This window comes from Rhamphochromis longiceps, linkage group LG9 (assembly GCF_057381845.1).
Source record: "Rhamphochromis longiceps isolate RC_006_pf linkage group LG9, R_longiceps_female_GT1.1, whole genome shotgun sequence".
Taxonomy (NCBI): domain Eukaryota; kingdom Metazoa; phylum Chordata; class Actinopteri; order Cichliformes; family Cichlidae; genus Rhamphochromis; species Rhamphochromis longiceps.
Genome location: NC_140565.1, coordinates 30,128,474 through 30,151,161, shown reverse-complemented (window position 1 = coordinate 30,151,161; position 22,688 = coordinate 30,128,474). Strand labels below are relative to the sequence as shown.

Here is a 22,688-nt window from a genome sequence, read left to right as displayed (position 1 = left end):
AATGTTTGACACGTTAACCTCTGGATAAGACTGTTTTTACATGAATGAATCTTAGTATGCAGTCACACCAAACATGCCTGCAGCAGTTTTTTTAAATTAATTATTTAAAGGAATGCTCCACTGGCTTCATTTCTTTTTTTCTTTTTTTTAAAACTTTATTGTCATTGTCATGAGAACAACGAAATTAAGAATGGTCCCCGATCATTGCATCATCCCTAGCAATATCAAAATATAAATAAAACAATAAAATTCAATAAATGAAATAGATAGAATACTTAAAATACTAATAAGATATAACAGTAAAACATTCACATACATTCCCACACACATGCTTCAGACCGTGCATAGATTAACACAAGAGTGGCGTGATGGACATTTTTTTGTAGTATTCAGATGTGTTATTGCAGTTGGATAACAGCTGTGTTTGAGTCTATTAGTCCTTGCTCTGATTGCCCTGTACCGTCTGCCTGAGGGCAACAGTTCGAACAGGGAGTGGCCAGGATGTGAGGTGTCTTTTATGATGTTTTGGGCCTTTTTAAAACAGTGGGCGTTGTGTAGAACTTCCAGTGTGGGGAGAGGGCAGCCAGTGATCTTTTGGGCGGTGTTAATGATCCCTTGGAGTGCTTTCCTCTGAGCCCCTGTGCAGCTAGTGTACCAGATGCATATGCAGTAAGTTAGAACACTCTCAATGGTGGCTCTGTAGAAGGACACCAGCAGTCTCTGTGTGATGTTATTCCTCCTGAGAATTCTCAGGAAGTACAGTCTCTGTTGGGCCTTTTTCAGCAGCTCGGAGGTGTTCACACTCCAGGAAAGGTTCTCCTCTATATTGACTCCCAGGAAGCGGAAGCTTGCCACCCTTTCTACACAGTCCCCATTTATGAATAGTGGTTGGATCTCTGCCTTTTTCCTTCTGAAGTCTATTATGAGTTCTTTGGTTTTTGAAGTGTTGAGGAGGAGGTTATTGGCCTTACACCATGACGTCAGCTGCTCCACCTCGTCTCTGTACGTAGACTCGTCTCCCTTGGAAATGAGCCCCACCACTGTGGTGTCATCTGCAAATTTCACAAAGATGTTGCCGTGGTGGCGAGGAGTGCAGTCGTGTGTGTAGAGAGAGTAGAGCAGTGGACTGAGCACACAGCCCTTGGGTGAGCCAGTGCTGAGACTCAGGGCTGAGGATGTGTGATGGCCAACTCTGACTCTCTGTCTACGGCCCGAGAGGAAGCTATTGATCCACATGCAGGTGCTGTATGGAAGCCCCAGGTCTTGTAGCTTGGCCACCAGTTTGTGTGGAAGGATGGTGTTAAAAGCTGAGCAGTAATCCACGAAGAGCATCCGCACATAGCTACCATGCTCTTCCAGGTGAGTTAATGCAGCATGGAGTGCTGTGGCTACAGCGTCTTCCGTGGATCGGTTTGCTCTGTAGGCAAACTGGTGTGGATCCAGGCTGCGGGGCAGGGCTGCTGTGATGTGTCTGCGGACCAGCTTCTCAAAGCATTTCATTACCACTGGGGTGAGTGCCACCGGTCTGTAGTCATTCAGGCCGGTGATGTGGGGCTTCTTAGGCAAGGGGACTATGGTGGAGGACTTCAGGCAGAGTGGGACAGTCGCCTGTGCGAGGGATTTGTTGAAAATCCTGGTGAAGATCCCAGCCAGCTGTCCTGCACAATCCCTCAATATTCGACCTGGCACACCATCAGGACCCGCCGCCTTCCTCGGGTTAACAGCCTGCAGCATGCGCCTCACCTCGTGCTCTTCCAGGGTGAGGGTGGTGCTGCTATGGGTGGCGTGTTGCTGCTGTGGCTCCAATACCTCCGGTACCCTGGTCTCAAAGCGGGCAAAGAAGATATTCAGCTCCTCTGCCAGCTCCAGGTCACCGTCCGCAGCTCCGAGATTGATCTTATAGTTGGTTAGGTGCTGGATGCCTTGCCACACCTGCCGGCTGGTATTACTCTTCAAATGGTCCTCGATCCTCCTCCTATAGTCCCCCTTTGCCTCTCTGATGCCTCTCTTCAGGTTGGATCGGGCTGTGGTGTAGTAATCCCTGTTGCCAGACCTGAACGCAATGTTCCTCTCCTTCAGCAGCTGCCTGACCTCCCGGGTCATCCAGGGCTTTTGGTTGGGATAAGCCCGGATCCGTTTGACTGCTGTAACAGTGTCTATGCAGTGTTTTATATAGCAGAGGACACCGTCTGTGAACATTTCCAAGTCCTGATGTTCAAAGATATCCCAGTTAGTCCTGTCAAAACAGTCCTGCAGCTGCTGAGAGGCACCCTCTGGCCATATGGTAATATTCTTTGTGATGGTAAGAGCAGTTTTCTTGAGGGGGGCATATGCAGGGATTAGAAACAGTGACAAGTGGTCAGACTGACCCAGATGTGGCAAAGGTCTGGCCCTGTAGCCCATTTTGATGTTGGAATAAACTTTGTCCAGAATCTTGTCACCCCTAGTGGCAAGCTCTTAGTTTAAACTTAAACCACACTAGACACTGAAAATATAGTCTTAGTTTTATTTTAAGCAAACTGCGAATAAGTGCTGAAAGTTTCAGATACAGTAAAACGGCCACATCATCATAATCACATATACTAAGAAGCAACGAGCTATTATTATAACATTAATGGAAGTGAATGATGATTGGCTACTATGTACAGCTCAGCAGAGGGTTGCTTGTCATTATTATTCCATTTTATAAATGTGTGTTAAGAGAATTTTTATTTTAGTTAAATCATTAAAGTATAATCAAGTAGAAACAAGTATGCCTTATAATCAAGTGTTTATATATTTTCACACGGTAAAGCTTACTGTTGAAAAGAACACAATGTATTCCTTGCTTAAGTGTGTGAGATGTTTGACAAAGACAGGACATATACATGCATTCTTTACTTCAGTGTCTGCGATGTCAGATAAGCATGAATACTGCTGTGTCGTTGTTTTTCAGTTTGTGTGCAGAAGTTAGATAGCTAAGACAATGCCTGAGCTCTCCCCTCTTCAGTTGAAAGAGGAAGTATTATGTAACCCATTTTGCCTTATAAATAAAGCGAGTAAACGGTGCTCGGTGTGTTAGTCTGCTCAGAGACTCTCACCCGTGCGCACGTCTTTGAAACTCTGAGTCGGTCTGCCAGTGTCTCATTTCTCTCTTACTGTGTTTGAACAAATTGTCAACCCTTGACATTTAATTGGTCCTTCGTAGCCGGAGAACTGACTGTTATTTTAACGTCTAGTTTTCCACAGACGGTCTCCATCGGATCCTGACGTCGTGACGCCTGCGCTGGAAGAAATCTGATCAGTAAAACGAAAAACCCGGGAACGTGAATTCGATCTCCGGTCAGCGTTCGGCCTTCACGGCTCCAGGACCCGATGAGCACCGGATCTTAAAACGCAGCGCCACAGTAGAGGTGAATATGACACGCATTCCACCAAGCGCTAAAATACGTTGATATTGAGATTTTCCTTTAAGTAGTGTGTAAACCTAGGTACGCCGACAGATCTCAGTGTCCATGCGGGACCAAGAAGACGACAGGCAAGAGCGAAATTCTAGAAAAATCGCTATTAAAAGTTCCGGTCGCTCTGGGAGTGGCTGCAACGGAACAGGTTTCCGGTCACTCAAGAAGAGTGGCTGAAGGTGAAGGTGTTACACAAATAAATAGGCCTACGGAAAATCTCAATAAAAATCATAGAAACGCGCTTTGTTTGTGAGGAGTGAGTTGTTTTTACGACCCAATACGCGGTCGAACCACTTCTCAAACTGTTTTCCTGTGTACACTCACGTATTGGTAAAGGTGGAAAAAAGGGTTGTGCTTCATCACGTAAAATTGATAACCGCTCTCTCAATTAGTGGGAGAGTAGAAGGCTGTTATCGAAAACCCATTCTCACTTTTTCATGCCAAAGAAGGTGTCACAGTTCTGACGTAATTAGTTCAAAATGGGTAACTCTAAAACTAAAGTAAAATTAACAGCAGATGAAGGATGGTTGGAAAAAAACTGTCCAAATGCAGGAAGAGTCAGTGCAAATAGGTGGAGAAATCCACATAAAATTTATTGCCCAGCCTGGCAAGGCAAATGCAATCAAGAATCAATAACTGCTTTAAAGGCTGCTTTACAAAAAGAATTATTTGAGGAAAAGAGCCAAAAGAAAAAAGCAAAACGCTTAGCAGAATGGCACCTTTTCAAGGCGTGGATGGTAGAAAACGATAAACGCATTGCTAAACGTGCCCAAAAGCAGGAAACTAAAGATAAACAGAAAACTGCAGGAGAAGAAAAACCGTACCCCCCTCCTTATGCTCTTCAGCCTGCACAGCCTGCAGCAGCTGCACCTAACCTTACGTCAGCACTTCCTGTAAGCTCTCCTCACAAACCTTTTGTTTCAAATCCCTATATGGAGGCCAGACAACAACTTGATCTTATGACTAAGCATGGTCATTCCAAAAAAACAGAAATTGTAGGTCAGTTTCCAATGGTAGCCTTATCTAACCCCAGGTACGGTCAACCCACTGGTCCCCCAGACGCCCAAGGAGTCATACCAGTAGACGGTGAGCCTTTAATTTATGCATTCCGACCCTGGTCTCATAAAGACAGAGAGAATGTACTAAAAGATGTGCCACCCCTTAAAGAAGGCTTCCGGCCGTGGCGAGATGCAGTGGAATTGATCCGTCAGGGGTGGGGTTTAAATGGTCATGAGATTCATCAAGTTTTTCAAGATTTATTAGGTTTAAGTCTTCCTAGAGCTAGAGGTCAATTTACAGGAAATGATTTAAACGGTGACGTGTTGGGGCCAGACACTCCCCAATTAATACAGGAGCTTAATAACTTGTATGGCAGAATAGAAGTTATTTTAGCCCCAAGGCCAGATTATGGAAAGATAGGAGAGTGCAAACAAAAGGAAGGAGAGACAGCATCAGACTATTTGGATCGCCTACGCCCAGTTTTCAGACAAAACTCAGGGCTAAATTATGATGCCGATCCACTGTCTGCTTTTCAACAACAATTAAAAAATGCCTTCCTAAATGGTCTACTGCCTAAGATAAAAGCACATGTAGACAAACACTGGGTCACTCAAAATACAGGAACCTTGCCTGAAGCCCTACAATATGCTGAGCATGCAGTCAAAATTCAAAAACAAAAAGAAAAAACAGAAGGAGTTTTCATGATTGATCCAGAGACAGGCTTTATAGCCTTCTCAGGACAGCAACACACGGCAGGTTTTAAGCAAAGTAGGGGAAAGCAAAAAGCAGGACAAAGAAGAGATAGAAGAGATATGAGATGTTATAACTGTGGTAAAATCGGGCACTTTGCTCGAAACTGTAGAAATGTAAGCCAAGAACAGGAAGGTGGAGATGACAGGCGCAGACGCCGTGATGAATGACTAGCACAAGAAAAGGGAAGTGAAACAAGTGAAGGGGAAGTTTACAACATTGAACAACTGCTGCTAGGCTCAGAAGCAAAGCCCACCGTTATAGTGCACGTTAACGGGGTCCCAATAAAATTCCTTTGCGACACAGGTGCTTGTAAAACTGTCCTAACAGTAGAAGTCCCAAATTTAACCTCTTCAAAAGATACCTTAATCGTGAAATCAGCCTCAGGACATGTGACAAAACAGCATCTAACCGACCCCCTTTTTATGTCACATAGAGATAGTGGCCGTGCCTGCAAAAATCAGTGCATCTATGATCCATCTTGTCCACTAAATTTGTTAGGAAGAGATGCTTTAACAAAATTAAAAATAGGAGTTTTTCCTGAAGAAAGTGGCATGAAAGCCAGACTCCTACTCTCTGAAAGTCAGAGCCAAACTGAAGATATTTTTGTTTGTGAAGGTTTAGGTGAGCCAAATTATTACTGGGCCTTAGATTTACCAAAACTTGAACCATTAGAGGCCAAAGCTAATATGTACTTACCTGAGCACTCACATAGACAGGACCCAGCAAAATATCACAACACCTTGTGGTATAAATATGTCCCAGGTCCAGACAAAATTTATGATCAACAAGTGCACAGACTAGGACCGCAAAAACTAGTCCTACAACACCTGTATGTGACACAGAGTGGTAATGCAGTATGCTCAGTGTTACAGACAGATGCAGTGCAGCGCTTAAATAAGATATGCAACCCTCATGTATCTGTTGCACGCAACGACCAAACGCCTTGGTCTGAGTTAGGCACAGTGCTGAGAAATGTAGAAATGGACAGATATGACAAAATAGAGTGTGAGGACTGGCAAAAAGGCCGTAGAACTGGGTGCATGAGGCTAACGCTGTGTTGGCCGGTGACAGCCACACCAGCCACACATTTAGCCACAACAGAGCAAGATGAATGACAAGTATTAACAATTGAAGCACATCCAGAACTAGAGAAGCTGCCACAAACATTATGGTCTCAAGGACCCACGGATGTAGGCCTAATAAAAGGAGCAGATCCAGTAGTGGTGAAAACTACAACCTCATATAGGCCTGTAAAACCACAATATCCCTTGAGTGCAGAGGCAAAAGAAGGTATCAGACCAGTCATAGCAGAGATGCAAAAAGCAGGTATTCTCGTGAAAACTAATGAAGCCACGTGTAATACACCAATTTTTCCAGTAAAAAAGGCTAATACAGGAAAATATCGCTTAGTTCATGATCTAAGAGCAATAAATGAGGTAACAGAGCAAATACCTCCAGTGGTTGCAAATCCACACACAATTCTAAATCAAGTAACACCAAAAGAACGGTGGTTCTCTGTAATAGACTTGTCCAATGCCTTCTTCTCTGTACCTCTGCACCCTGACTCACAGAAGTTATTCGGATTCACCTTTGACAATCAAAAGTATACTTATACAAGGTTGCCTCAGGGATTCCAGAATAGCCCAACTCTGTATGCAGAGGCTTTGAGAAAATCAATGTCATCTTGTACGCTCCCTGCCCCAGGGCAGTTCTTGTTGTATGTAGATGATATATTGATCACAGGCCATACAAAAGATGAGTGCAAAGAAAACACATTAACAGTTTTGCAACATCTCGCAGAGCAAGGCCATAAAGTGTCACAGCATAAACTGCAATTGTGGAGCCAGGAAGTAACATACCTTGGCCACAAATTGACAGGACAAGGCAGGCAGCTGTTAGAGAGCAGAAAGATAGCAGTCCAAAATGCCCCAAAACCAGTAACTAAACAACAAATGATGAGTTTTTTAGGACTGTGCAATTTCTGTAGATGCTGGATTCCAGAATACGCATTACTAGCTCAACCACTACAGAACCTCATTTATGGTAAAGATCTAGCATTAAAAGACAAAGTACAATGGACTCCAGAAGCAGAAAAAGCTTTCGTTGATTTGAAAATAGCACTGCAGACATGTACCGTCTTAGCATTACCAGACTATGGAAAACCTTTCGTTCTCCATGTTGATGGTGCAGGAGGGTATATGAAAGCAGTCTTAACTCAAGCTTTTGGAGAAAAACAACGTCCATTAGCTTTCTACTCATGCAAACTTGACTCTGTAGCTGCTGGATTACCTACCTGTGTTCAGGCATGCGCAGCAGCAGCAGAGGCAGTTAAAAAATGTGCAGACATTGTTCTAGGACATAAATTGATCATCAAAGTCCCACATGCAGTGACCTCTATTTTGCTCCAAGCGAACCTCTCTTTCCTCACGCATGCAAGACAACTTTCTTATGTGGGGATTCTACTTACACAATCACACATAAAAATAGAGAAGTGTGGCCAGCTAAACCCAAGTACACTTTTGCCGACTTCTCTGGACGGAGAACAACACTGTTGCATTCAAAAATTAGAGGAAGATACAAAACCTCGCACTGATATATACAGCTCCCCCCAGAGCAGTTTCAGTAATGTTTTTGTGGACGGCTCAGCGTCAAAAGACATTCACGGTAGAAATTGTGTGGGTTATGCGGTCACAACTGTTGATAAAGTGATAGAAGCAAAAGCTCTCAGCTCCTCAAACTCTGCTCAAAGCGCAGAACTAACCGCAGTCATCAGAGCATGTACTTTATATAAGGGTCAAAGTGTTAATGTTTACACAGACAGTCAATATGTCTATTCAGCAGTTCATCATTTCGCTAAAATATGGCATAACAGAGGAATGACAACTTCCTCAGGCAACACAGTTCAACATGCAAACCTTCTAAAAAAGCTATTAGAAGTAATAACGTTGCCAAAAGAATTAGCACTATGCAAATGTGCAGCTCATCAAAAGGATGACACAGAAATTACGAGAGGAAATAACTTTGCTGACAAAGCAGCAAAAGCAGCTGCAGAAAAACAAATTGATGTTTTAACAACAGAAACCATAGATCTAATACCTTTAGAAATACTAGCAGATGCACAGAAAACAGCATCGCTGAGTGAACAAAAATCTTGGGTGAAAGATGGAGCAGAATTAAAAGACAACCTTATGATGTGTAATGGCAAACCAGTGCTTCCAAAATCTTTGCATAGAACTGCTGCTTTAGTGACACATGGGAAAACTCATGTGTCATCAGGAGGGATGATTAATATTCTTAATAAACAATTCTATACAAAAAATTTTGAAAGTTCAGCACAAGAGTTTATCAGAACATGTATGATTTGCCAAAGACACAACGCACAGGGAAATCTACGTCCAAAGCGAGGGCATTTCCCTATACCACCGCATCCATTTCACACTGTCCACATGGATTTCATAGAATTAAATGAATCACAATCCTCCAAATATGCACTTGTGATAATTGATGTATTTTCCAAGTGGCCAGAAATATACCCAGTGAAAAAAGCAGATGCAATATCAGTAGCAAAATGTCTATGTAATCATTTTATTCCAACGTACGGTATTCCATCTCTGATAAGATCAGACAATGGCACACATTTTGTAAATGAAGTAATAAGTAAAGTTTCTGAAGCTTTAGGCTTCAGCATAAAACATCACTGTTCTTATCATCCACAAAGTGCAGGATTAGTCGAGAGAACTAACGGCACAATTAAACAAAGGTTGAGGAAATGTATGGAAGAGACTAAAAAACCTTGGCCTGAATGTCTAAGCTTGGTTAAATTATGGATGAGAATAACTCAAGGAACAGGTGGTCTAACGCCATTTGAAATCGTACATGGCAGACATTTTCCACTCCCCATAATGAGTGAGCCAATTAATAAATCTATTGCAGAAACAACAATGGCAGAATGGATGACAAAACTATTTGAGAATAAAGAAGTGAGATTAAGCAATCAACTGCCGAGTGACTTTTCTTCAGTTTCTTGCAGGTTGAACCCCGGTGATTGGATTCTGATTAAAGTCCTCCAGCGGAAAAACTGGAGTGCTCCAAAGTGGGAAGGTCCCTTCCAGGTGCTACTTACCACACCCACAGCGTGTAAGATAGCCGAACGAGTTTCGTGGATTCATCAATCCCACGTGAAGAAAGTGTTTGCACCACAATAAGACGCCGGTTCCCCTGACTCTTACGTGAACCCCTGCTGGAGGACAGGGCTGAACGGGTTTCCCGCCCTGTGCTTCCTCGGCAGTGCTACTCACGTGGGAGCTCGGGTGTGCCTGGTCGCCCTGAAGATCAGACTGACCTATCCCACCGAAGAGCAGAACCAATAATAACACCAGGGACGCCTGAATAAAATCTCAACAAGATGACTGAGGAAAACAACCTGATAAATCCAGAAGAAGAACCAGCTTCAGAATCAATGCTAGCACCAGTTCCAGCCCCAAAGCTGTTGTGCTTGGGCGCTTGTGACATCAAACGAAAACTACTCATGTGCTACATATTCTGTCTAATGGCTATCCTCCTGATGACGACACTCTTTTGGTTGATGCCCAGTGGAACCCACAAGACAGTACCAATTATTCTCCAACCTAAGAGGTGGACCCACGACAACTCGCACCTGAAGGAGATAGACAAAGAACACAACCACCCGTGGCTGAACAATGCATGGTACCGGTATGTCCATGACAGAGTGCACAGAGAAGACAATGCCGCAAACTGCTATGTCTGCTCACATATGCCCACGACAGCACTCCATGCCACAGTGTATGGAAAACCCCCAACCAAGGCTGAAGCACTCTGCATATATGACAAAGCCATTACCGGGACCTGCTCAACACCAGGAAAACCTGTGATGGTGATAGGTGGATCCATAAAGGACCAAAACAGCAACACATGCCACAACACTACACAATATATAGTCCCACAGAGTGTAAAGTCTTTAATCTACAACATAACAAACTGCACCCACCAGTACCCAAATATAAACTACACCTGCAATGAAGCCTACTGGGTGCATATAAACGTCAGCCATAGAAAACTGAAATCATTCTCAGTTGTTTTGCCACCTGACATACAACACCCAGTGTGCTTTAACTTCACAGGAGCAACCGGACAAACAGGTACGCCCCAGGGTCTGAAGAAATTAGGACAAAACCGAAACTGCTCCATGATCCTGGCGGCACCAGATTGGGATGGCATCGGCTCATCGACAGGTACATACTGGGTACAGGGCGCAGCTTGGGCGTGTGGCCTGAAAGTCTATTTCATGCTGCCACCAAACAGCACCGGACTCTGTGCCCCTGTTCTGGTATCTGACCACACCTTTAAGATGTCAGTGAACAGCAACACCAGAGCTAAACGTAGCACAGGCCTCAAGCCCCATGATCCATGTCTTGGTTCTGATGTACCAGATGACTTCAAACTCTGGACCAAGAGCCAGAAGGTAATACACGCTTTGTTTCCATGGATAGGAGTAGGGAAACACGCACTACGGATAGAAACCCTGGACTATCGTTTTGGATTATTTTTAAATGCTTCAACCCGCATTAATCAAGGACAGAATGAAGAAATTGATGCAATTCGCATCACTGTCATGCAGCACCGAGTGGCTTTAGACATCATTCTCGCAGAGAAAGGTGGTCTCTGCGTATTGTTTAACACTACATGTTGTACCTACATACCTGATAACATCCATTCATTAAACATGACAAATGCTTTGAATGTTTTGAAACAACTGAGCGGCTCTTGGAAATCTCTACTGATTAAAGGCCTGTTGGCCCTTTTCAGTGTGATGTTACTATTTTGCCTTTTCATTGCTTGTATTATCCCATGTCTGAGAAGCATAATGACAAACATGTTCAAGCGTATGTTAGGAAACCATGTCTTGGCTCAGTCAGTTATGGAGGATCCCTATCGTCAGTATGGTATGCTGAGTGTGGGAGAGAGAGAAGAAAATCTCTATGACAATCTTGACAAGCTTGTTGTTTAATTATTTCACTGAATGACGTGCAAGTTGAAAATGTGACTAACAAGTGACTATGCATTGAGTAAAACATGTGAAATATATTAACATCAGGAGGGAATGTTAAGAGAATTTTTATTTTAGTTAAATCATTAAAGTATAATCAAGTAGAAACAAGTATGCCTTATAATCAAGTGTTTATATATTTTCACACGGTAAAGCTTACTGTTGAAAAGAACACAATGTATTCCTTGCTTAAGTGTGTGAGATGTTTGACAAAGACAGGACATATACATGCATTCTTTACTTCAGTGTCTGCGATGTCAGATAAGCATGAATACTGCTGTGTCGTTGTTTTTCAGTTTGTGTGCAGAAGTTAGATAGCTAAGACAATGCCTGAGCTCTCCCCTCTTCAGTTGAAAGAGGAAGTATTATGTAACCCATTTTGCCTTATAAATAAAGCGAGTAAACGGTGCTCGGTGTGTTAGTCTGCTCAGAGACTCTCACCCGTGCGCACGTCTTTGAAACTCTGAGTCGGTCTGCCAGTGTCTCATTTCTCTCTTACTGTGTTTGAACAAATTGTCAACCCTTGACAATGTGTGAACTCATCATTACCTGATTAATGAAACCAGTTTCTCCCAGTCTTTTCAATTAATTCATTTTTGTGAACAACTACACAGATGATAAAACAAGTCATAAAACCAGGACATTTCTAATTTATTGTTCTGCATGAAAGTTTGTTCTTAAGCCTTATTTATGGTAACCACATTAGTTGTGAAGTCACTGCCCTGACACCATTTATACTGGCACTTGAGGTGTGCGAGTTATCTCTGAGCTCCACCACTAATGTGTGGTGTGGAAAACAGACTGACACAGTCAGACTCATGTCTTCAACCTGTCTGCACCGGCTGTGCTGTGTGCAGGTGCACAACGAGTCAAACAACACCAAAGCACGACATAGCGAACAGTAGCTGTAGTGATGGCTCTTTTTGGCATGCACCACCGTGCGTTAGGGCAACAACAGTAACCAAAAAACAGATGTTACCAGGTCGTAATTGCCAGTTTAGGTGAGATTTTGGTGTTTTTAGCTGGGAGTTAACCAGATATGTAGTTTCCATACTTCATCGATTGTTTACAAATACAGGTATATTGTTAAAGAAACTCTCTCTCTTTGAGAGATGAACTGACGATGGTTGTCCCAAGCATTTCAGCAAACAAGCCCTTCAGATTCAAAGAATCACACAGTACCTAAAGAAGTCACGGCCCTGAGTTTATGGACTCTTAATCTTGTGTTCTTGGACTTTTCTGTTTCTTCATTTTCTGTTTTGGTTGTGAGTTTGGCTTTTTAGAATTATTATTCTTTAATTCAATATTTAATTCTTTGTTTTGTGATGTACACAAGGTGATTCTGAGAGGCATAAAGATCTATCATTGAAACTTTTGATACAAGCCTCCGGTTGCCAAAATTAACATCCCTCTCTCCAAACGTCTTCAGAAATATTTGTATGTATCTTTGCAAAATGTCAGCTTCACATTACTCACCGAATTTTATTAAGAAATGAATGGAAGACATCAGCTGGAACGGCAGGCGAAACAACTACATGCTCACTAAGATATAATTTTTGCTTAAAAAACAGTTATTTGTCCAATATGCATTAGTTTTGCACAAAAGCCCTTTCGTTAATAAGAAATTCGCACCTTCTTTCCCTCCTTTACTTAGTCCTCATATCCTTGAAACAACCCTGTGGTTGTCTTAAGGCCGCTGAAACTCTTGCTCGGCTCAAGTTCTGCTCTTTGGTGACCTTTTAAGATAAAATAAAGTCTGACAGTAATGCTGCTTTTTTGCACTCGTCTCTAAGAGAATCTGAACCTAATACGAGACGATCCAAAACAGAAGGTATTGTGGATAAAAGGTTGTACATCTGAGGGCTTTACCTGTCGGGGCTTAAGGACAACTTGCCTGACTATCATCTTTTAAATCTCTTTTAAATCTCCTCTCACAGGCGACTGTTATCCACAGACTTTTTCCTTTTGTATTTGACATTTTATTTGGTTTTTTTCAGACTTTTGGCTGAATCCAGTGGCTTAAATTTACAACTACACCTATGTATTAGAATCACACCTCACTAGTACGGACTTCCTTGTGGCAGCAGATTTGGAGATTATTGAGCAGAAGATGGATACATCAAGTATAAAAGTTGTGGCAAAGTGTTTAGATAAGTCTATCATGCTTAACAAAAGTTAAACGGAAGAAAATTAATAGGATTGGTTTTGGCTACCCCCTGCTGACAAAATCTCCCGCTTGCCAGAGTTGACAGTGAATGCACCTCTCTCCAACAAGAGTTTCTTCAGAGTCTGAAAACTTTTCAGGTGAGTTCTGCAGTTATCTACTGTAACTGTGTGGGTAGAAATCAACAATTATATGAAAACCAAATGAACTAATGAAAATAATGCCTATTTTTTACAGCTTTAAAAATATTTGCATTTGTACGGATATTGCTGTGTTTACTTATCAGTTGATCCATTACATTGAAAAGTTAATTATGTTAATAATCATCAGATGATGGAACCTCTGCCCTGCCATGAGGTTAACATTAGCAAAGTAAAAATGGGATGGGTTACCATGACAACACTAATCAGTTCAACCACTTCAGTTCATCATGTTTTAGCCATAAGTTAAAGACATTCCCATCAGCCTTAGCTGGTGTTTTGTTTAGAAAATGCTTGGATCCTAAAACGGTACACTAAGAAAGTAAACATGAACACATTACAATCTCATTCTGAGTATGTTAGTATCAATGGAGATATTTAGAGTGCAGCTGAATAGTTAGTTTTTCTTAGCGAAAAGAAAGAAGTGACTCAGAACTATCTACATTGCACCTAAATTCTCTACATACTAAGGAAAGGCACATCAAAGGTGCTTCTTTATTCACCTTCATCAGGAGATAAATATCCTATTATTTATACTGATGGGCCTTCCCACCATTCATGCAGACCACCAACATAACTGACAAGTTGTGCAGATCATTCACATGTTCAGTAATAGGAAGTTAAACTCACATCTTATTCTATTACATTTATATTAGTTTTAGTTACTATATTTTCAGACTTTGATTTATGACATAAAATATAAATCTTTATATTCTGCTTTATTCTTACAGATTAACTTAGTAATTAAAGTTATTAAGGGACCAGTAAAAACTTGGACTGGCTCAGTGGGTGGTATTAAAGATCGACACACTGCCAGACTAGTCACAAAGTGGCTGTAGGGGTCGTAACATCAGGCATGAGCAGGCCATGGGACTTCATGGGGGGAATTTAATAACCAGTGGATGACATCATAGTGACTTTCTCCATAATGACATTTTCTGTGGATTGTGTAGAAGTCTGTGATAAAATTGACCCTTGGCTCTCTTGATTGATGACTTCAGTAAACACTCTTGTGATTAATTTATGGTTTTACTGAATACAACGTGATGTTAATTATGTAAATTATGGCTCCCATTAGCGACAAAATGAATGATAAAGTGCACTGTACTTTACTTTGGGTCTATCTTATAACTGACAAGTCGCTCCACATATCTCTTGGTTTCAAAGCCACCGCTCACTCGTGATGTCTCATTTCAAAACTAAAACGACAACCGACGAAATGCTTACATCAAAGGTTCAACAATTTGACAAACCAAGAGTAGACATTACCATGGCTAATTCAATCTTTTGTACGCAGTTTATGACTGAGGTCAACTTCTTTGTTCAACATTTGGAACCAAAAATCAAGACCTGATCAAGAGGCCAGCAGCGTTTATGCTGACCGGGCAGGAGAGGGAACAACATCTGGATCAGATGCAGTTACATAATAATAATAATAATAATAATAATAATAATAATAATAGTAATAAGAGCAACTTCAAAAGCAGCCACACCAACCAAAACAATTATTTTCTTGGTCCTTTAGAGTGGAGTTAAACTCCACTTCAGGTTGTTACTAACAGCCTGTCACAAAGCACATCATTTGTGCCCCTTTTTTAGCTCAATCTCTGAAAATAACAAAATTAACACAGCGTGTTAGTGCAAACATACTGTTGTATGCCTCTCAAGGTTATTCAGAAAAAAATATTAACTTAAATGTTGGCATGTTTCGCCGTGTGTGCACTGTGACCCTGTAAAGTTGAAAGAAAATGAAAAAGAGGAGAAGCGTCAGACCTTAAAGGAACCCATATGGAAAAGATATATAAATGTTATAAAGTTTGTATCTGTCTTGAGTGAAACTTGTATGAAAAGCATAAAAGAGTGAAAACAGATATAAGATCCCTAGAAAAAATATATAAATGAAACTTGTATGTTTTGGATACTTACAAACACAATGTATGAAAGTGGCAACTTTCATGAGGAAATCATATAAGTCTTATATGATTCACTATATGAAGTAGGCCACATCTTATGCCTACTTCATATAGTGTTTTCCATATGGGAAAACCCAAAACAACTTGCTACTGCAGATGAACAGTATCTAAAAGTCATGTCCTTTATAAATACATTTTTAAAAAGCCATCAAAAAGAAGCCATTGTTACGCAAGGGAAACGGGGTGAAAAGGCTGAGCTATGCTATATTACACAAGAACTGGACTGAAAATCGTGGCAACAGATAAGTCATGAATCCAGATTTGAAGATTTTGGATCAATTATTCCCTTAAACAATGGCAATATATTTAAAAACAACATTTCTTAAATATTGCGTGAAAAGGCCTGGTTATGTACACAGGTTTATATAGAAGTGCCAACCAGCAGGAAAGTCTGCAGCCATAGAGAGACAGCCACTTAGCAGCAGGATACAAAGAACATTGATGTACAAAATTTCCACAGCCAGTGGTAAAACGTAAAGCACAGTGGTAGACATTAACCTCCTTATTGAGATGCTGTAGGGACAGCTTGACCGTGTACTACATAAGCATTGCCCATTAAACCAATCCAGCTTGTGGGAGGCCCATTTAGAAGGCATGGGAAGGAGTGTAACCAGGTTACCTCACCAAACTGCCAGCTACCATGTAAAACATTTATAAGGCTGCAATTGCTTTAAAAAGAATCCATCCAACTATTTGCAGCAAAGTTTGAAGGGCAAAAATATCAATATATATATATAGATATATATAAAAACCTTTCTAATCTTGTATGTTCTTTTTGACCACTTATGGAAAAACTTTAAACCTGGTATTGATTGGCAAACAACTGTGTTTCCATTTATGTCATCTCCATTATCATCACTCAAAGCAAATCTTTTACTTTCTGATGAGTTCTGAGAATATAAAAAAGTAACATTGGTAGGCGTAAAAATGAACTTCAAAAAAATCAACTGAAAATTAGAAGAAAAATAGACCCAATGTTAAACATATAAATCAAAAGGTGGAGGTACAAGGTGAAGCACAACAATTAAGATCTGAATCTACATTTTTTTATTTTATTTTATGTGACAACTCATATAAAATGACAACTTTTTACAGCATCTCATAAAGCTGGAAAAACAGTTGGTTGGTCATTTGCAGATTACAGATTGTCTGCCTGTTTGCTGTCTTTGGGGTGGCACGGGGTAATGCAGCAGATGGCGAAGCTTTGCATAAGGAATGAATATAGGAATAATAAACAGAATATTGTTTATATTCACGCGGGTCACAGTAAGTTCATACGAAAAACAGGTCTTTGGAAGCACATACTGTGCACCCGTGCACACACAATTCATTTTCAGTACTGCTGGGCTCATTTGTCTTATTCATACATGTCAGAGAGAGAGCTGATGGGTTCTAGGTGAGCAGCTCTGACTCACAGCCTGACAGATGCTCTTATCATCTCAGCAAGCCTATTACAATTAGAGGAGGATACTCAACAATGTCAATATAATTAATTCAATTATTAAAAAGCCCGAGGCGCAGTAGGAAGATATGAAAATGACAGACTTGCAGAATGAGGTCTGTGCCGCACACGACACTGCGAGAGCTTAAGGGTGTTTTCTTTTTAAAGCCAGGGATATTTTGAAAGTTCCCCACAGGTTGATTGTTTTTTTTTGTTTTTTAAATGCCAAGAGAGAAATAGTCTCAGGGGAGCAGACAGTCAATGAGTTTACATCTTGAATCCATAATTACAAAGGGCAGCACTTTTTTCCTTCGCATAGAGAATTCGTAATTTTTGCCAAACATCAAATTTATTGTTATGATTCTCACATTACGATAAGACTTGGATGCGTTAGAGATACATCTCCTGGGGCTGTGATATGAGCTGGGCTAAATAACAACAAGGAACACAATACATTTGTATTATTTTGTTCGGTTTGTATCAAACATTCCCCAAGTTATTTAGCAGGCTTCCCTGGGTAACCAGTGTAACATTACATTCAGTGGAACATCTTGTGTGGATGCACAACTGATCGAGTCTTAATATCGATCACTAATTTGGCTTCCCGGGATCAAACAAACATCATGAAGTGATACTGAAAATGTAGAAGATGAAGATTTTTGTTGTTTGGAAATTTTTCAAATGTAGGTCAACAAATATTGGAAACACACCACCAACTGCAGCCTCCCCAGGACATGCCCGGAACACCAACCCCAGAAGGTGCCCAGGAGGCATCCTTGTCAGATGCCCAAACCACCTCAGCTGGCTCCTTTCGATGTGGAGGAGCAGCGGCTCTACTCTGAGCCCCTCCCGGATGGCCGAACTTCTCACCCTAAGGGAGATAGGTGAAAATATTTTTTTAAAAACTAGTTCTTCCAGGAGATGCACTTAGATTCAGTTGTGTTAGTGGAAAGTCTGCACCTGTCTTTATTTTTCTTTTAGTTTTTAATCAGACAGATGGCAAATGTTGCATAGCTGAACTTGCAGACAACCAAACCACAGAAATGCTCACAGTGACCTGTGCTGACTGTTGGGTTTTATATTACAGTTATTATAAAACTGAGATTCTCGGTTTGATAGTGATTTATAGGCGCTCTAACAGTCACAAGTGCATTTCTTAAAAAATAACCACAACAACAATCCATTCACTTGTCGAAATTTGAAATAGAGACATAAGAGAAATAAAACCAACTAATACTTCCAATACTTGTATGAAGTGAAATTCCACTACCAGTAATTTTGTAGACTGAAAGATGTTCACCATACCACAGTGTGACATTTTTATTTTTACTTTCCCATCCATCCATCCATCCATCCATCCATCCATCCATCTTCATCCGCTTTATCCGAGGCTGGGTCGCGGGGGCAGCAGCCTAAGCAAAGAGGCCCAGACCTCCCTCTCCCCAGCCACCTCCTCCAGCTTATCCGGGGGAATACCAAGGCGTTCCCAGGCCAGCCAAGAGATATAATCTCTCCAGCGTGTCCTGGGTCTGCCCCGGGGCCTCCTCCCGGTGGGACATGCCTGGAACACCTCACTCAGGAGGCGCCCAGGGGGCATCCTTGTCAGATGCCCGAACCACCTCAGCTGGCTCCTTTCGATGTGGAGCAGCAGCGGCTCTACTCTGAGCCCCTCCCGGATGGCCGAACTTCTCACCCTATCTCTAAGGGAGAGGCCAGCCACCCTTCGGAGGAAGCTCATTTCTGCCGCTTGTATCCGCGATCTCGTTCTTTCGGTCACTACCCACAGCTCGTGGCCATAGGTGAGGGTAGGGACGTAGATCGACCGGTAAATTGAGAGCTTCGCTTTTACACTCAGCTCCCTCTTCACCACGACGGACCGGTGCAGCGTCCGCATTACTGCAGCTGCAGCCCCAATCCGTCTGTCGATCTCCGGCTCCCTTCTCCCAACACTCGCGAACAAGACCCCGAGATACTTGAACTCCTCCACTTGGGGCAGGAACTCATCCCCGACCCGGAGTGGGCACTCCACCCTTTTCCGGCTGAGAACCATGGCCTCAGCTTTGGAGGTGCTGATCCTCATTCCCGCTGCTTCACACTCGGTTGCGAACCGTTCCAGTGCGAGCTGGAGGCCCTCACCCGATGAAGCCAACAGAACCACATCATCCGCAAAAATCAGAGATGAGATTCTGAGGCCACCAAAGCGAAAGCCCTCCGCCACTTGGCTGCGCCTAGAAATTCTGTCCATAAAAATTATGAACAGAACCGGAGACAAAGGGCAGCCCTGGCAGAGCCCATCACCCACCGGGAACGAGTCCGACTTAAAGAATGAATGTGGAGGCGAGTAAAGAAAAAATGTTCATCACAGGAAAAAGTGTACATTTTAATACAGGTGTTTCTGGGGGTAGGCTACCTTTTGCAGTCTCAAGCAGCCACTTGACGTTTTGTACAGCTGGCACTATTTGTAAAAACTACCGAAACAATGCAGAAACCTTCGTAGCAACAGCAGCTTTTACTAATGCTTTAATTTCTTGTCCAGATGTGGAAGAATCCTGAGGTAAAATATAAACGCTCTCTGTGGAACCAGAGGCAGGTGCACTGATTGATTTTCTGTTATACAGGGTTGAGGAAACATATGAACTGAGAATACAGAATACATCTGTATTTATTTATTTCAGACACGATTAGTTCATATACTTTAAAAAAAGAAAAACTTTTTTTTTTAAAAACTATCACAAACTGCACAGACACCATATATATATATATATATATATATATATATATATATATATATCCCATTTTCAAGAAAGTTTGAACTATATTTTCCTCACTTAAGTTGTCTTTATTCAATAAATTATGGGCTGAGTCGGTATATTCTTCTCGTGGCATATATATTAATGAAACACTTTTCAAGGTCTGAGATTATTTCCAAGCATCTAAATCTATATACTTGCTTCAGCTACTGTAAAGAATGTGATGTGATGTAGGTGTTTCATACTGTAGCTCCCTTCCAAATTGAGCCATTTTTTGAAGGATATGGGACTGTTGCCAGGGCACACAAAAGTGTCATTCAAGTAGGAAATAAAGAGGGAAATAGATGCTGCATGACAGAACACTCCCATACATATTCAACATGGTTAGCGAGGAAATGTGCGTATTGATCAGGCTGCCTGACCTCCTCAATTCCCTCCAGCTCTGTTTGCAGCTTATGCTTTGCAATAAGGGCAAGCAAAACAGGGCCTCGTTCCCCGTGGAATGCTTCCTTCTTCCTCCCCGTGGCAAATCAAACTCCCACCGGCTTAACAAAGAGACCCTCCAAGGCACGAGCATTACCACCTTTGTGTTTGGGGCGCTTTTTCGACAGGGGTGGTGCCAAATCAGGTCACAAAGGAGAGACAATGCATTCACTGGGAACAATGGAAATGATCGCACTTTCTACGCACGCAGCAACAGCCAACAGAGCTGGAAAAAATATTCCACCCCCTCTGCATTCTGTTAACAAAGGATAGAATGCTCTAGAAATCACTGTAAACCAAGATGTTTACCCATGAATTATTATTTGCATTATCTGTCAGTAAATATGTGCTTGAGCTAAGGAAAGATGAGTAAGTGGCAATCTCTGATTCATGTATAATCTGTGCATAGCATGCAGCCTCTTTTAAAGGAGACTGTGAGGGATATAAGGTTTCAGGGTATTAACAGAAATGCTTTTATGCTACTTAAATCTTGGTTCAAAAACTGCTTATTATAAACAGCTGGGAGGTAAACAGCCATGATGCGTGATGTTTGACGGCCTTTTTAACTTCACGTCTAATTTCACGACTCTTCAGAGGTGTTTTCACCACAGTGACCTTTCAACAAGTTGGTGCTATTGATCTGTTTGTCTGTGGTTGATTTGGTGGTAGAGCCTGGAGATGACAGCAGCTTGCTTCAATTGTGGTGACGTGTTTGTTACTCTCCTATGCCTATTATTCATTATTAATTTTTTTTTCTTATTGTGAAAAAATCCAACAAAAGGATCTAAACCAGCACTGAATGTGCCCTACTATAAAACATTGTTTGAAAAGGCTGATACATCTCATGGATCATTATTAAATCTTTTTTTAAACACAGTCAGCTTTGCTCCAGATAGCAGTCTGACCTCATCACTTTTTGCACAGTGTAATTTATTTCTGAATGAATTCAATTATTCACAACAAACAACTCTCAAACCCATGATGACAAATAAAAAGGCCTTTTTTAGAATTTGTTTTTCTGTCCACATTTTGCCATTTTCTAGGGTAACAGTCTAAGCAGAGACGCCTCTTTCTCCTCAACCACTTACTCCAGTTCTTCTTGAAGGATAAGGACGGGTTCCCTCCAGCATGTCCTGGTCTGCTGCAGGACTCTTTTCCCAGTAGGACATGACCAAAACACTTCACCAAACATACAGAAGGCTTTCTGGTCAGAACCCCAAACCAGCACAACTGGCAGCTTTGGATGTGAGTGCCTCCCAAATAATATCTTCCTCAACCTCCAAGGGAGAGCACAGACGCCATTTGGAGGAAGCTCAAGTACCTGAAGAGAACCAAACCAACTACAGAGGGAACATGCAAGATAACTGCCCAGTTTTCTTCATTTAAAATTTAAACTACGTCACAATCTGTGCAGCCAGTTGTTTTTATTCATTTATATCCAATCACACGCTCATTAGAGGAATAAATATGGAGTAATTCACCAAAATGAGCCACTATTTATGTTTGAGAAAGGCTTGGATTAAAAAAGTCTTTCAGACTTATGGCAGTAAGTCTGCAGAGGATTTGATTGCATTTGTCCCAGGATTTACTAAACATGGCCACTTTTTTCTGCTGACAGAGCTCATTTTAAAATCAGCATTGACATGGATTCCAGAGCCACAAATTTGGGTTTTTTTCTCCACTGGTTTGCAAATGTCATGGATTTATACATTTGAATATAAATTGTATCCAAATTAGCACCAAGAGCCAACTGCCTGAGGTTAGCAGCACCCCGTTGACCCTAGTATCATTTTCTTAAGGCCAAAGTTGACTTGAATTAACTTTAGTTAATCTTTTCTGCAATGCCCCTCAGCATGCGAGCGGTTCATCATTCCTCACTGAAACTGAAAGGAGAATATTTTACTGCTTGTCTTCAGCAAAAGTGTCTAGACTCAAATAAAAATGATAAAGATAAAGGCAAATTTCTGCAAAGGTAACCCCTGTCTTTATATCTGACCTCCACTGACTCACAGCCATGGATTTTCTCAAATCTCTCAAAAAATCAATCAAAATGACACAATGGTCCATCTACGCTGACTGAAGCCCGAGTTTTTGAGGTGGACTGCATGAAAAAGCAATTCACAAGTGCAACAGAGAAGTGCTCCCACACAGAAAGGAGCGATTGCATGCACTGATGTTTCTGCTGAATGAGTAAGTATAAAGGTGAATGAATGAGTGCTGATACATCACTATATAAATCATTGTTATGCTTTATAACAGGACACTTGAGTTGGACAATAAGATTATCCAGATGTGGGTTTTTGTGCTCTAGCTATAAAAGTTAAAAGATACTACTGAAAAAAAAAACTTTTTTTGGAAACTGAGTTGTGATGATTTGGCTTCAGGAGGTAACAGAAGGTTACTTTAGATATTGGGACA

The 22,688-nt window shown here is 41.5% G+C and overlaps 1 protein-coding gene across 3 annotated transcripts; it reads left to right on the top strand.

The window, feature by feature from the left end:
- The first annotated feature begins 3,047 nt into the window (after positions 1-3,047).
- Positions 3,048-11,673, top strand: LOC146662515 (uncharacterized). 3 transcript variants are annotated; one of them, XM_085419197.1, is made up of 2 exons: positions 3,048-3,392; positions 9,223-11,673. In XM_085419197.1, exon 2 carries the CDS (start codon positions 9,598-9,600, stop codon positions 11,218-11,220), a length of 1,623 nt encoding a protein of 540 aa, XP_085275323.1. In that variant the 5' UTR covers positions 3,048-3,392; positions 9,223-9,597; the 3' UTR covers positions 11,221-11,673. The 3 variants fall into 3 exon arrangements, with proteins under 3 accessions (XP_085275323.1, XP_085275322.1, XP_085275321.1); XM_085419196.1 differs by having other exon boundaries at positions 9,213-11,673; XM_085419195.1 differs by having other exon boundaries at positions 3,048-6,951; positions 8,307-11,673.
- The last annotated feature ends 11,015 nt before the right edge of the window (positions 11,674-22,688 follow it).